The 15,427-nt window shown below is 42.9% G+C and overlaps 1 protein-coding gene across 1 annotated transcript; it reads left to right on the top strand.

The window, feature by feature from the left end:
• The first annotated feature begins 99 nt into the window (after positions 1-99).
• On the top strand, positions 100-11,214 carry LOC138210328 (hyaluronan-mediated motility receptor-like). Its single transcript, XM_069169409.1, has 8 exons — positions 100-528; positions 1,456-1,614; positions 4,089-4,333; positions 4,482-4,569; positions 5,346-5,458; positions 6,311-6,463; positions 6,580-6,670; positions 10,992-11,214. The coding sequence occupies exons 2-8, from the start codon at positions 1,510-1,512 to the stop codon at positions 11,028-11,030; spliced, it is 834 nt and encodes a 277-aa protein (XP_069025510.1). The 5' UTR covers positions 100-528; positions 1,456-1,509; the 3' UTR covers positions 11,031-11,214.
• The last annotated feature ends 4,213 nt before the right edge of the window (positions 11,215-15,427 follow it).

The following is a 15,427-nucleotide window of genomic DNA, read 5'->3' as shown; positions in this document are numbered from 1 at the left end:
CTTGACACGACATGCCCGACTCTTTCAGCTCCCTCGCTGCCTCTGGGTGGGAATGTTTCACCACAGATTTGCTTACAGCTCCAGATCAAGCCTTTTATATAATTTGTGGCTGAAACAAGTGCTGCTTGAACGTCTTTGTTCAAGCAGCAGGCCGGGTGGCAAACAAACACACGGAGCGGCGGCAGCAGCACGCCTCAACGCCGTGTTGTGAAAACAGCAGCTTGGATTAATGCTTCAACCTGCAAGGTGTCTCCAAGGTACGAGTCTTCTTCTTCCTGAGACCTGCATGCAGCAGCAGCAGCAGCGGGGAGTTAAACATTGAAGGGAAACACACGTAACCGTGTCCTCTCTGACCGGGCGCGACACTCCCTGCCTGCCCCGAGGATCATGGGAAGAGAGGTTTGGAATCGGAGCGAGCAGTTCACACACAGATGAGCATGAGGAGGTTTTTCCGAGCGCACAGGGACGAGGACTTCAGTCAGATCCAGTATCTGACGGCCAAGTGCACCCGCCTGGCTCACGACAAAGGTGAGTCGTGAAGGTTGAGGCTTTGACCTCCGGCGTAAAAGTACACTGTGACTTTTTCAGTCCACTGTTGACTGCTGTTATTCCCTGTTTCGTCTGCTGTGTTGTTGACACAAGTTGGCAGGTTAATAAAAAGCTAAAAAGTAAATTTTCCCTTCCTGCAGGTTATAATATTTAATCATTTAGGAGGTGTTTCTATGATTTAACCCACTTTGAACCGATATAAGAATGGAGGGCAAAATAGTAGAATTACACGGTAGCATACAGTTGAACTAACCTCTAAAATACTTCAAATTAAACTTTATAATCTTCATCAGTGATCGAGGAAGGGCTTAAGTCTTTTACTTAAGTAAAAGTACAAACACCACTTTATAAAAATAATCTGCTGCAAATTAAATTCATAAACTAAAAATATTACTTATGCAGGAACTCTTAAAGTAAAAGTCCAACTTTATCATCACGCATTAATCTGTTAGCAGCATGTTGATGCAGCAGTTGGTTGAGGTGGAGATTTTTTTTTTTCAACAGGTCTGTGTAGAGATGCAACTAGTTATATTTAGATTTTATTTGTTTGTCGGTTAATTGATTAAATATGTAGTTTCAAAAGGTTCTGAAAATAAAAAAAGACCGTCACAAATGGCCAATGGTACATCTTCCCCAAAATGATCAGAAATACAGTTAAATAATAAAAAAAAATAAAATAAAAAAAAAAAGATTAAATGTAATTTGTAACATTTATGGAGAAGCAACAATAGAACAAGTTTGATGACTGAAATGTGAAACCACATTTTAAACCACCATTTTAAACTGTATTTCTTACGGGACAACTTTTTAAAGATTAAAAAAACACTGCACTGTTTAAAACCAAACCTGCCCATCGTCCGTTGAGGCGTCCACCGTGACTGCGTTCTGGTGTTTTTGTGGCTGCAGCAGTGCTGGACAGGGAGTTTCTGCTGTCCAGAGACAGAGAGAGGAAGCTGCACAATGATCTGGAGGCTGCGACCCGCTCGACTCTTCCAGCAGGAGCAGCTGAACATGGAGCTCAGGATGAACCAGGACCAACTCATCAGCAGGATCCACCAGCAGCAGGTGGACTAAATACCAGCAGCTCTGTGGGCAGAGAGAGACGTTTTATGTTCTATATCACCTGCTATCAATATTATTATACAAAATTTGGATAAAAATGAGTCACTAATAGTCCCAAAGAGAAGTTTCACCGAACTGGAGTTTCCTAAAATGGACAAAGATTTTCAGCGATCGAGCTCGAAACCAGATAATGTTCCTGTAAAACAGCTGTTTGCTCAAATATTAACCATCACATCAACTGAAAAGTGCTTTTAGGTGGGCTAAAAATAACTTAACTCAGGTTTTAATGATGAGACAAATGGTCAAGAGTGTAAAGTGTAAATATAAATATATACTGCTCCACAAATGCTGACTATGTAAGCAGTGAAACAAAGTTTTCACAGAGAAGTGCTGTGATTTTATGTACTTTTAGCTGATTGTTTTTGCTGTGGAGTTTGAACAACACCCAAAAAAAATTTGCTACAAGCAAGCTGTACTTTTAACTTTTTAACATGTTTGCTCGTAGGAAAATAAACGTATTATGTTTAATCTGATGCATTAAATGTGATACACCGTCAGCAGATTATAGTTATTTTTTCTTCCTTTATGATGAAAGTCAGCCCATCTAATTTGTAAAATAACTTATACATACATATACATACTGTAATATATACATTATGTAATACATAACTGAATTATCAATGTGCTGATTTATTGAAAATGCACATTTAAATTACAGGAGTTAGTTAGGTTAATATAGTTTTAGCCTTAACTAACACAAGCTCCTGCTCCCAGTTCATATAACACTCGGGGACAAAGTTTCTAATATTTAAAGAAAAGTCTAATCTGTTATTAAAACAGTTTAGAGCAAGGTTTTGGCTTTGTAGGCCAGTATAAATATCAGTTTTGATCTTTTTCTTTTACACTCCAATGCAAAAAACAATTCTTCTCTTTTCCGGGCAGTCGGCGCAAAAACAAAACAATTAAGGTGAATGACATGTTTGGCTTAATAATTTCTACGTAAATTGGCCTTTAATAATGCAAGAAAAACTCCGCAGCAGGAATATCAGGAGGTTTTCCTCTTCTTCCTCCCGTTCTCTGCCAACAACATGAAAATACAGCATTTTAACATTCTAGATTAAGGTTTGGACTCCACAAACTCCTCGAGGGAAATATCTGTCTCTTTAGCTGCTTAATGCTCCGCTGCTTTCACCGGCTACTCTCAAACTTTTCCTGTCATTTGCTGCTGAGCAGTACGGTCGATTTATCTCCTGAATTTATTTCCTGAAAACAGAAATGTGCGGTGCAGTAAAATGTGCTGCGAGACCAAAATCTTTGGTGAAAAAGAGTTACTGAGCTTTGAAGCTGGCTGATAAAGATTTATCACAGCGAGCAACTCTTGTTTTTTTGCAGTTTATCACCATTTACATACCAACATTCAGCTGTCGTGTCCTTGTTAGCAATAATTACCTAAAAGCTGACGCGAGTCCAATTCAGAGTGCTTTTTAAAATTTTGGTCATTTAACCTTGTTGCGTTTAACCTCATTACAGTCCCCTAATTTGGATGCATGTAACCATGGCAATGCCAGCGGGCCACATTTTGCTACGGTTACTGTAATTGGGCTACCAGTAAGTCCCCGTGTTAACATCGTGTGGAGGTTTTGGCAGTGCTCACCAACCTTTTTGGGGTTTTTCGGCTGCTTTACACAGATTGTGTAGGTATAAGCAATGAGCTGAGAGGTTTGAACTGAACAGAGGTTCAGTTTTGTAAAAACATTTTTAAATTGTAATGCTGTTTGGAGGCCTGTAATTAATATTTAACAAGATAAAACAAAATCTCAGGGGGAAAACAAAATCTACATATTTCATGTTAAAGAAGGATATTGTTGCTTTTTAAACATTTTTTTTTAAGATACTTTTAGAGGATTTGAGTTATCATAATGTTCAAAGTGATATTTTTCATGTACTGAGAAACGTGTACAGTTTTTCTTTTTAACAGCACAAAGCTCAACATTTATCCAGTGTCTTACTTGGACGCTGCTCAGTAGAATCCTCAGAGGTACGTGTCGGAGAATTGGTGAGCGTGACTCCCTCACTTTCCTCACATAGATTTGATATAGTGTCAGGTTTGGGCTTGCCCCAAACTCTGTGACCTAAAAGGTGTGTTGAATGTCACTTATGCAATCTGCGCTGGATTAAAATACTTTGATTAGGACGCCTCCGGGGAGATCTGAAACGATTAGGAAATACTGAGCAACATTTGATTTATGTGCATGGGTAATATGTGACATTGATGTATAATTATGTAATCAGTCAGGGGAAAAAGGAAAAGATAATGTGTGATTTGCCATGAAACAGCTGGTGAAAACAACACAAGCATAAAATAGTAGTTCAACTAAAACCAAAAGAAGTGCATAGAATGAAATGTTAGTGAGCATTACGCTGCAGGAAGACGGACGCCTGTGTTTTGTCAACGTGTCCGTGTGACCTCCCCGCAGGACCTCGTGGGATTGCTGCAGCAGCGCGTGGTCCTGCTGGCGCAGGAGAGCTCTCGGGACGAGGAGCTGCTGCAGCAGGTCGGCACAGAGCTGCTGTGCTTGCAGAGGTCCGAGGTGAAGCTGGAGGGCCTGGTGGAGGAGCTGCACGCCGAGGCCCAGCACAGAGCTGCTGTGGCAGAAGGTCTGCACGCTGAGGTCCAGTGTAGAGCTGCACTGACAGAGAGCCTCCACGCGGAGCTGCGCAGGTAGGCCTGGAGCGGCTGTCATCTCTCCTGCATGAAGATCCTTCTGACAAAAACTCTGTGGATACTCAGAGACAACAAGAAGCAGCAGGGCTGTACGTGTACATATGTGTAGATATAAATAAGCTCTTTCTCTATTTGTTGTCAACAGTAAGACGGTGGAGCAGGAGGACCTGCAGGACACCAACAGAACTCTGACAGTGGAGCTGAAGGATCTCCGCAGAGCCCATAAGGAGGAGGTGAGGGGACAAAGTTTAGGACAGAAATGGAACAAGGTTCAAGGTGTTCTGCTTATAAATAAATGCTGAATATGAAATACACATTACACTTAAAGATTTTGTAAATCTGCTGCTCAGTTGTTGCAGTGTCACTGTTGACCAGCAGGTGTCAGAGTGGGACACTTTGTTCAACACTGCTTAAGTAACAGACAGAGGATGTCTCAGCTCTTTATAGCTGAAAACAGCAAATATCAATCTACTGCTGGATTTTGATGAATTGATTTTATGAAACATAAAACCTGGAGGTTCACATTTATGTACTGTGGCCAGATTTTTAAAAGTACATCCACCCCAGAGAACTCACTAATTCAGATTTTGCTGGCATTGGGTTTGTATTAATGCGTGTTGGCTCTTTAGAAACATTACTCCAGACTGTCAGGTTTTTTGTTTTTTTTCATTTACACTTGGCTTCAAGGACTCACCTCTCTTATTGGCCTCCGCTTCAAACCAGTCCATCAAACAGCAAACAATCCAGGTCTAATTTTCTTTCCTTTGAGACGTCTGCACAAGGCCAACAGAAGAAAACAGCAGACCACACAGTCAGAGAAAAAAAGAGAACTTTTATTTGTAACCTGGTAAATTATTGTGAAAGTCAGACTCCATTAACCTTCCTTGATCTTTCTAGACGATCCAATCGATCTACATTTACAATCATGATTATTTCCTGATTTTGTCTGTCTTTATCTGGTTTTAGGGGAAATTAAACAATGTTGTCTTTTTTTTTTTTTTTTGGTCAGGTGAGAGAACTGCAGCGGGAGAACAAGAGGAGTCTGAGGAAACTACAGGAGACGGCAGAGCAGTTCGAGTGGCTTTGTCAGCAGCAGCGCTACTGGATGTGCTGTGTCAAGAGGTGTGGATTTTTTTTTTAATTACTGCTCCCAAATAACATTAAGTAATCAAACTTTAAAAGTCACAGAAAACATTACGCACATGCTCAAAGCTGATTACGTAACGACTCTTTGGGTTTTAGGACCTTAAAGACCCCGAAAACCTGTTTTTTAGGGTCTTTTAGCTTTTTAATATAAATGATAGAGTCCTAAATAAAACAAATTGTTCCATAAAAATGTGCATAATTTGACACGAGATTTCTATTTAGCTTGAAGTGGGTAGGGCTCTTGTTTCAAAAAGCAATGTCATGATCACAGACGAGCCTTTTAACTGTCTTCAATTTTTGTTTGTGAGGCAGGTCGTGTGACTGGATCACACTGGACCAAAACAACTAGCTTAAAGACGATAAAATGTGTCAGGTTATAGATTTCTGAGGGTTTTGTCACAAAAAAAAAAACAACGCAATTTCTAACAGTAAACCCCTCAAAAGTATAAAATACATGCACATTTTATGTCAAATTTGTTTTAGTTTAGTTTTACTGACACATTTCAGAACATGCAAAAAAATCTCCAGAAGATTGTCAGCGATAAACCAATAAAGTCCTGAAGTCATTTTTGTTTTGTCCCGTGTGTTTACATTAGAAGCATAAAGACAACTTTTACATTACATTCATATGCATACTGTACATCCAATGCAACATAACTTCCTCATTTCTACATGTGGACAAGAAGAGCTGGAAACCAACCCTACAATTTACATCCCCCCCTTCAGCCAGACCTCCTGCTGCCGCTTCCTTTACAGCTTAATCTAGTTGTTTTTTTAAAATTTTCTTTTACTGTGAATGAAGACGAGCTGAGTTATCGCTTTCTCCAGGTTCAAAGACTGCCTGATGGAGGAGAGAGAAGCTCTGCTGCGACAGGTCAGCACGTTGGAGGAAAAAACGGAGAAAGTGCAGAAGGGTTCACATGATGGCAGTCCGACACAGAGCCTCGTCTGCCCCCTACAGGACGCACAGAGCTGTGACAGGTAAGACGACAGGTATTAATTGTCTCCAGACCAATCTATATGAAAGGATCTTATTTAGAGTATGTATATAAATTTTAACTATGCAATAAAGAAATAAACCTGGCTTTCTTCTATAGCGGTTTAACATCGTGGGATGCAGACGCAGCGACCGATCTGGACCCTCACGTGGAGAAGACAAACATGTTGTACGAGGAGCTCTTTGACCAGGTATCGCTTTGATTATTCTACCAAACATATTTCTTAATCCGTCAAAGGAATCTTCTCGCTGCAGCCTACAAAAGGTTACACAAAAAAAAAAAAAAAAACATCTGGCCTCCTCTTCAGTCCTCTGAAATCTTTGATTCTTTTGTGTGGGAGACACGAGCAGACCTTCAGGCTGAAATATTAGCGCTTCATTAGAGTGCTAATATTGGTCTGAGGATGACTGCCAATCCCCCAGAGGAGCTGCCGAGCTGTCAGTTCTTCCAGAAAGTACAAGTGTGTGTGGGATAAATGTGTCTAACATGTCTGTCTGCTGCAGAGCGTTTAAAGCGGGGGTTACTTAAAGCTCTGTTACATTTGACTCACACAAACCTTTCATGTGTGATTATTTTCATTCATTTCCTTCAGAAAGGTCAAAAAACAGTAAAAAAATGTTATAATTTCCTCAGAGACCAAGGAGAATTATTTTCATTGTCTGTTTTTTGGAGTAAAAAAACCAAAAAGAATTCTGTTAAATAGCACATATGGCAACGAATAATGAAATCCTCACATTTGAGAAAGTATAACAAAATATTTTGCCATTTATGCTTAAACTGATCAAATTGATAAATTGTCAAACATGCTGAACAGAAACGTCACTTTTTGGCTCTTTTTGTATGTTAGAAGAACCCGCGGATGAACTTTTATTTTAAGAGTATTTAAAAAGAAATCTGGTGCTGATCTCGGCACTGAAATAAAAGACATGCAGTCCCTAGAGGAGTTGTCGCTCAGCCAGAAGTCCAACAGAACTGATACTTTGCGGGTGCCGCAGTCTCATCATCGTTTTTTTTTTTTTTTCTCTTAATGATGATTTCAAGTCTTTATGCAATCAAAATGAAAACCGCAGAACGTTCCTTAAAGAACAGAGAGCATGTCCACAAACCTCCAGCGTCTGTTCCAGGAAGAAACCAGCGTGTAGAGTTGATCTCCTTGGGTTCAGCAGGACAACATGACCACACAGAACCTCCTCGTGAGGAGGCGGATGCATCAGCAGCACTAATAAGATCTTCCGATTAACATGCGTTAGGTTTATTTAGCCTGCAACCACATTACTAACAATAAACAGTCGGTGGGAGGAAATGATTGAAGTTGTACCACTTGTTGCACGTTGGGCCCCGTTGATCTGTCCGTCCAAAAAGCAACTGGCCAATGGGGGCGCAGCGCTGTAACACCGGCCCAAATGAGAAGCTTTGTGTTGAAACTGAAACTGAAAAATTCAGAAGTGAAACTGAAACATTTAAAAGTGAAAATGAAAGATTTGACTTTAAACTGAAATATTTGAGCTGAAACTGAAAAATGAAGCGGTGAAACTGAAGAAAGTGGTCACAAAGGAGAAATTCAGATGAAAAAAAATAAATGTAAAAATATCGTAACATGAAAATGACCACTATTGTGTAATTTTACTCTACGTTTTGCCTATTTTTTGCTCACTTTTATTCACTTTTAATTTATTAGTTTTTGTAAAATTTTTGGGAGGTTTTGATCCGTTAATACAACACAAATTTAAACCCATACTTCACCTCTAAAATTTGCAGTGAGACTTTTTGTGAATTAGGTTGTTTGAATAAACAACTTTTTCATTGCTTTCTGGGGAAATCCCAAACATTGGTCGTTTTTTGGTTTTTGTAATGAGTCTTTTTTTCTGGTCAGTACAGCCTCATTTTTCAGAGCAATTTTATTTCAGAGAACCCAAAACGTAGTGGTTTGCTTCATTACTTGGATTATGTTTTATGTTACCACTATCTTTACAGTGATCGGTTCAGTATTTTAAAATCTCTGGATCAGAGACGAGTGCAGATCTCCTTGGTGAAATATTACAAATCCAGAACACACAGATGATTCTCATAGCTGCCAGCCCGCTGTGGGCTTGTCCTGGTGCCAGGGAGTTTTGGGGAAAACTTTGATCCTTAATGTGCACTGAAGTCTCATCAGTGCTGTGTCTGTCTGGTTGGTAGTTTAACAAGGACACACAAGTCCATACACTGTTCAGAGAGACAGAGAGGAGGGGTGTAAATGCTATAGCAGAATGGCCAGCAGAGGGCGCCCAAGATTACAATGTGGAGGAAATCGTTTGATGGGTAAATAAAACAAAACAGGTACAAGAATTTGTAGTTTTATAAACTTACTTCGAAGGGCTGTTGCTCGTGGTTTTCCTTCTGCCTGTCAAGTTTTGAAGTTTTTGTCGGATCCAATCCTGAACCTTTGAAAAAAAGTATAAAACGTAAAAAAAAAAAAAAAAAAGAAAAAGATCACACGTCAGTAAATAATGAGACACTATAAGCAACACTAAGACCAAGAGATGTTGTAAATCCAAATCCGAGTTGTATAAATATATCCACAGTACAAAATTCAGATGCGAAAGCAACTCTATGTACCAAAAAGATTGAGGGAACATTTACTGGAGTGATTTTTGAACCCGTTCTCATTCCTGAGGGACAAATACGGCCGTTTTGAGATTCGCACAAGGTGCCCTCAGGCGTCGGCACCATGACTCCCGGTTTCGAAGGAGGAGGTCGCGTGACGGAGTAGGAGGAGTTACAAAGTCAGGAAGAGGTTGAGGGTGGTTGGTTGGTTCGTTGGATGGATCGAACGCAGGAAACCAGTGTTTGAGATTGTGAGAATGTAAAAGTCAACTTTGATTTCTTTTAAGTTACATAAGTTCCTTACATAACGTAATGTATTTAACATTACTCATGTAAAACTATTCATTTTAGCCTAAACCAATATCCCATCCCCAACTATGTGGCTTTTGTTGCCTGAACCCAGGGTATCTTGTGCGTATCTCCAACGGACTGTAACTAAACAGAAGTATTTGACACCGTGGGATAAGAGCGGGTTGGACTTCTTTTTTTTTTAAATTTTTTTTTTTACTTCCTTATATCACAAAACCAGTTTTTATCATTAAATTCTTAAAAAAATAATTATCCCTAAGAATGACTGAATGAGTGTGTGTTATTTTCTGGAGTTGGAGGAAATCTCAGGGGTAAAATAGAAACTCAGAGTGGAGCGATATTCATCTGAGGACGGCTGCCAGTCCCCCTGTGGACTTGTCGGGCCGCCAAGAGCGTTCATAAAACCGATACTTCATAAGCACCGGAGTCTGATCTGATGTTTTATTTTTTCGCTGTCCGTCTGTCTGTCTGCTGCACGCTTTAAAGAAGTTCGACGGGCTTTGAGGAACTTTTCAGTTGCAAAAGCCATTTCGCAATCAAACAGGAACCCCACAACGTCCCACAAAAGAGCTCCTCCAGGAAGTGCACACAAATCTTGACAGGACCTCAAACTCCTCATCCTCCTGGAGGAATTTTTTTTTTTTTTTTTTTTTTAAACGGTGAAAGGTGTTTTGCTGGCCGCTTTGGGGATTTTTTTTTTTTCATGAAAGCTCTCCACATCTTCAGATGACGAGTTCAGTGCTTTGAGGAAGCCTGACAGACAGAACATAAGGCTAATACTGGTGTGCGGATGGCTGCCAGTCCCCCAGAGGAGCCGCCGGGCTGCCAGAGACCTTCAGAGACGGCTGATACTTTCTGGGCACACGGAGTCACATCAGGCCTTTTTCTCTGTCTCTCTGCCTGCCTGTCTGTCGGCCGCTCATGGCTTCCTCCCAAGCCGTCTGGGTCCTCTTCCAAAGCAGCAAAGAGATGACTAATAATGACTGGAGGGAGGCGGTTGCCAATAGCCTCTGTGCTTCATTCCCCTCACCTCTTACAGGCTCTGCCGTGCATTTCTTGGGATAATTATTCTGATTGAGTGCAGATGATGCAGAGTGTTTTTTTTTTTTTTTTTTTTTTTTCCCTCAGTCCCCGAAGAGCTGAGAGAGGGAGGATATTTAGCTGGAGGAGAAGGGACTGCCGGAGACACAGAGGAAACAGCCGTGATCAAACATAGCTCTGACATGATTTACATAAACGGCAGATTCCCTTTTTATGGACATAAATATTGGTTTTTTAGGGTTTTTTTTAGATGAGACCGAGGAGAGAAACAGGAAATGAAAATGGTGCTTGGACACACATTATTAGACTCCTGGTTTCCCTGAATCTCTACAAGGGAGGTGGAGAGTTAGCACAACCCACAGTAGCCACGTTATTGGAGTATAAAACACCAGGTTGAACTAAACTTCCCTTTCAGTCCAGTTTTAAGTTTGATATCTAGACATCTTTTGACCTGCCATTACGGGGTTTTTTTTCCTGAAGGCCTTTTTTCACACTCCGGTTTCTCCTTCTTGCTCTCCAACTTTGGTTTATTGTCTTTGGTCATCTTCACTTACAGTTTGTTTTTCTGTCCTCAGGCAGGGAGCCTGATCAACGGATACCAAAAACCTCCGTGAGGACAGAAGCCTGGAGCCTCGACGTCTTCCCTTTCTCTTCCCACCTTCTGCAAAACCAGAGGATAACGACTAGATGTTTGTGTGTGTGGTTAGCCATACTTCTCCATCATTGTTTAAAAAAAAAAAAAAAAGCACTCTTGGAAAAACATACCTGTGAAACCGTACATTTGTTGTTTTTCTTCCACGGCTGAATTAAAAAAACGCTCGCTGCGCTCCCGTCCTCCCTTTCGATGTGACACATGCACATCACATGTGCCCAAAAGTGATCTGTTTGCATTTTTCAGTAATCGTCCGTTTTTCAGACCTTGTAATCAACACCGCTGACAGGAACATAAGCACCTGAGAATGTCTCGCTTTTGTTGTTTTGCCAATAAATCCTCGCAGGAAAAAACCAGCAGCTGGCGCGCAGAGGAAACAACAAAACGTGTTGTTTTGACCAAATTAAAGCTCCGCTGATTACCCCCCGCCTCCTCCCCCGACCCCACTGGGAGTTTAATTCATCTCGACAACCATGATCAGATCTTTCTTTTCTCTCTTATCACTCGGCTTTTCCTTGTCAGCAAGTGTGCGGGGTTAATTTTGGCTCAGATTGATGACGGTGACTCAGAAGCTTCGTCGTATGTGAACCATATGATGTCCTCAACGTGTGAAGGCAACAGAAGTTTCAACACAACGGGGCGAGAAAACCGGAGTTAGCGGTTCGTCACGCTACTTTTGAACTGTACATTTAATCTGCTGTGACGGTGCGAGTGGTTGAATCCACCAGCGGGCCAGATGGAAGGGACGGCTAGTGATGAGGTGGCTGAACACTACACCCGCCAAACCATACCGGAAACCTGACTGGATCCCGGGGCATATAAACCAGGGACCCCCGTACCACCCCCCCCAAAAAAAAACCATAACTCACTTTAAGGCCTGATCTCTACGTTCATCGGGACTTTAATCAGAAGGAGTGAATTTGCGTGTTGCGTAAGCCTCCGAAGCGTATGTAGACTGGATCGGCAAACTCAAGTTACCCCGGAGGGTGTAAAGAGTTGGACTGCCGGGACTGCTCCACCTGAACCTGAGGTTCGACAAGCGGGTGGATCCTCCTTTCCAGCTCCCTGGCACAAACATTTACGCTGCAGGCTGAAAAGCGTGTTACCTCAATAATCGGCGCACATAAAAAAACCCCCAAAAAACCAAAACCTCCATGCGACATTGTAGAGGCACATCAGCCAAGGCAGCCCGTCGATGATCTCAGCATCTCAGGGCGGATCTCGTGCGTTCCCAGCACCTTGATGATGAGCTTCTTAACTACCTCGGAGACCTCTGCCTGAGATATGACACCATTATCACTTAATAGTTCGTGCGAGTTGACGTTCTTTGAATGGGAGTCAATTTGGAGGGATTATTTTTTAGGGGCGAGCCCCCGAGCGGCCGTCAGTATTATGACCCTCTGAGGCACTTCGCTTTTCAGGCCCGGTAACACGCGTCCATTTTTACATACCGTCTGTAGTCAGCTGAGTTTTTCACCCGAGTCCAGTACGGGTGGTCCGTGTGCACCTCCGACTGCCCGTCACCGCTGAAAGAGTATGAATGTCACTGGATGTGTGCATAATGCATTGGAGTTTTTTTTTTTTTGTAACACCGAGGCAGAAGGCAGAGGTAACAAGAGGCGAGGCGATGCGGATCTTAAGTCGTTTTTACTGCGCTTTACGTCTAGTCGGAAAGGTGTGGCACCCCCAGATTTGCGGCGGCGCCCCGGACCACGAGGGACACCGGTGTTAGCGGCGGCGGCAGCAGCAGCAGCAGCAGCAGCTTGGCCTCTGACTGCCAAGCGCCAAAAAAAAAAAAAAGAAAAAAAAAAAAGAAAAGAGGTCTGACCTAGACGGGCCGTGAACGGCCGAGGTGTGGCTAAAGATTAACAATGTGTGGCAGCTGGAAACGGATCGCGTTTTGCACACAGTAAATACTCCTGCACCTTTCCATGCAGAACGAGACTCAGACGTTATAGGTGTTATTAATAGAACAATTATAGGTACAGTAAGAATAGCATGTTTATGTCCGAGCGCCGTCACAGCCAGGGAAAACACATTTCAGTCATTTAACACCGGGATATACCCATAAAAAAAAAAAGAAAAAAAAAAAAGTGAGACTTGTTAAAAATGGAGACCGGGAGACTCGCGGTTCCACGTGACTTTTGTCCGTGCACTTGCTTAGACAAACACAGATTATGCGGTAACAAGCATTGTGCTGTCCGCGGCTTATATGGATTATAAAGAGCACCACATGGGTCTGGAAAAGGTTCAGGTTTTTTTTTGTGTTTTTTTTTGTTTTTTGTGAACCGAAAGTGTTTATTAAACATTTATGAGAGCTGTGGTCCATTTAGAGAAATAACCCTCTCCGGCTCCGCTAAACAAATCGCACAAAGTTGTCTTGCGGTTTCTGAGACAAAAACATCAGCGAAACGCGGAGTCACGTCTTATTGGCTCCCCGAGACGAAACGTCTGACCCAGCCCGAGTTAAAAAGTTGTTTACCCCGGCGTCCCGTGTGTATACTGCTGTTCGCTGCCATCACATTCATTACTATGGATGTTGTTTTTTTTTTTCCTCTTTCTCTTCATAGAAAGAGGTGAACCGCTCGGTCGCATGCTAATGTGAAACAGAGCGGGGATGATTGGCTTTTCCCTCCGACGCTGTTTGGATGAGTATGTGAATGTTTAACGGTGGCGTGAGTAAAGACACAAACACAAACACACACACACACACACACACACACACACACAGGAGGTTAGGTGTCAACATTTCTTGTGGCGACGCAGGATTTTTTTAACCGTTGACGTCCACGCCGAGCGCTTCCAGCAAACCTCACGGCACAAAGCTGCACATGAACACGAAAGCCGTTTCTGCCTCCAGAGAAACGCTGATGGAACATTAAGAGGAATCCGCTCCGCAAACAAAACCAATAGCTGAGATGCAAAAAGCTGCCAACGGGAAGAAGCGAGTTCTTGGCCTTCACTTAGTGCTTTCAGCAGCAACAATAAAACAAACACAGACGTTCACGTTCGAGAATTAAATCTGGCCATTATCGCCTTCGGAGAACGCCACGATAAATTGCTCCTCGTGCTTCCCGCCACGCTTAAAACAAATCCCCGTTCTCTAAGCGGGACGAGAACAATCTGCAACTCTTTAAGTCCAACTGCATTTTGGTGAAAAGAAAGAAGCCAAAAAGAGCCAAAATCCGGCGGCGAACAGCGGCGGGGAGAAACGAGTACATCCTCAACAGCTGCGAGTTCCAGGAGTTGCGTTTTTCTGTAACACCTCCAGGTTCTCCGACGAGCGAATCAAATGTTTCTTCCCGCGGTGACAGGATGGAAAGAAGATGGCACACCGGAATAAAAGAAGTGTGACGCGCTTTAACCGGGACAGTCAGGATCTTCTGTCAAGGTAAAAAAAAAACTAAAATTAAAAAAGGGTTTGACAACTCCGAGCTTCTTTAAAGTCCTTCTCCGACGTCGTGCGGCCGCCGCGTCACCTTGATGAGGCGGATGATTCCTCTCGTCTTTGGATCGTAGCCTTCCTTCGGATGGAGTCACCAAACGATCGGGTGCAGAAACCGTCTGAGTGGATGTTTTGTTTTCCAGTCGGAGGTTTCTTTCTTCAGCGGGCGTCCTCTCCGGTCGGTCTTCAAGAGGAGCGTTTATGGGTTTTGGACGTGGCGAGCTGGAAGGAAACCGGCTTGACGTCGGTGCGGTGATGCAAACATGTGGAGCTTCTTCGCTTGACGGGGTGGACGGGGGGGCAAGACGTCGACACGCCGCTGACCCCCGGTTGGCACGTGGCGGTGGCTTATTTTACAGCCCACGGGGTGACTGAAGGGTGACTGAAGGGTGACTGAAGGGTGACTGAAGGGTGACTGCCTGCGTGTGTGTGTGTGTGTGTGGGGGGGGGGGGGGGGCGGCGGCGATGAGCCCCAGACGGCTGCCGAAGCCGCCCGGACCATCGAGCTCACAGGTGAAGCACAGCGACGAGGTCGTTCCAGCGTCGGCCGGCCGGGAGGAACGGCCTCCCTTTACTGTCCTACCAAGCCGAGTATCAACGGTCTGGAAGACAGATGTGTTTTACGCTGAGAAATATTCTTTCCCACTCTGGTGAGTGTTTACACTGGCGAGGCATTTTGACTTGATATCATAGAGGCCGTTCCTCATTGTTATGACACTGTCAATATCGGCAGTGATTCTCGGTAAATTTTTTATAAATTGCCGTTCGGGAGGTTTCCAGGACGACCTGCTGACCAGATGAACGCAGGTGAAAGCTGTAATTCGATTTTCAGCTTGTAAATTAAATTTTCGTGATCTCATTCATGAACCAACGCTGTAGAGTAAAAACAAAAAAAACAAAAAAAAGCCTCATAA

The sequence above is a fragment of the Embiotoca jacksoni genome, unplaced genomic scaffold, assembly GCF_022577435.1.
Source record: "Embiotoca jacksoni isolate LCO1_2020_lvr unplaced genomic scaffold, fEmbJac1.0.p SCAF_45, whole genome shotgun sequence".
Taxonomy (NCBI): Eukaryota; Metazoa; Chordata; class Actinopteri; family Embiotocidae; genus Embiotoca; species Embiotoca jacksoni.
Note: the sequence above shows the minus strand (reverse complement) of the source record. Positions and strands in the feature narration are given on the sequence as shown.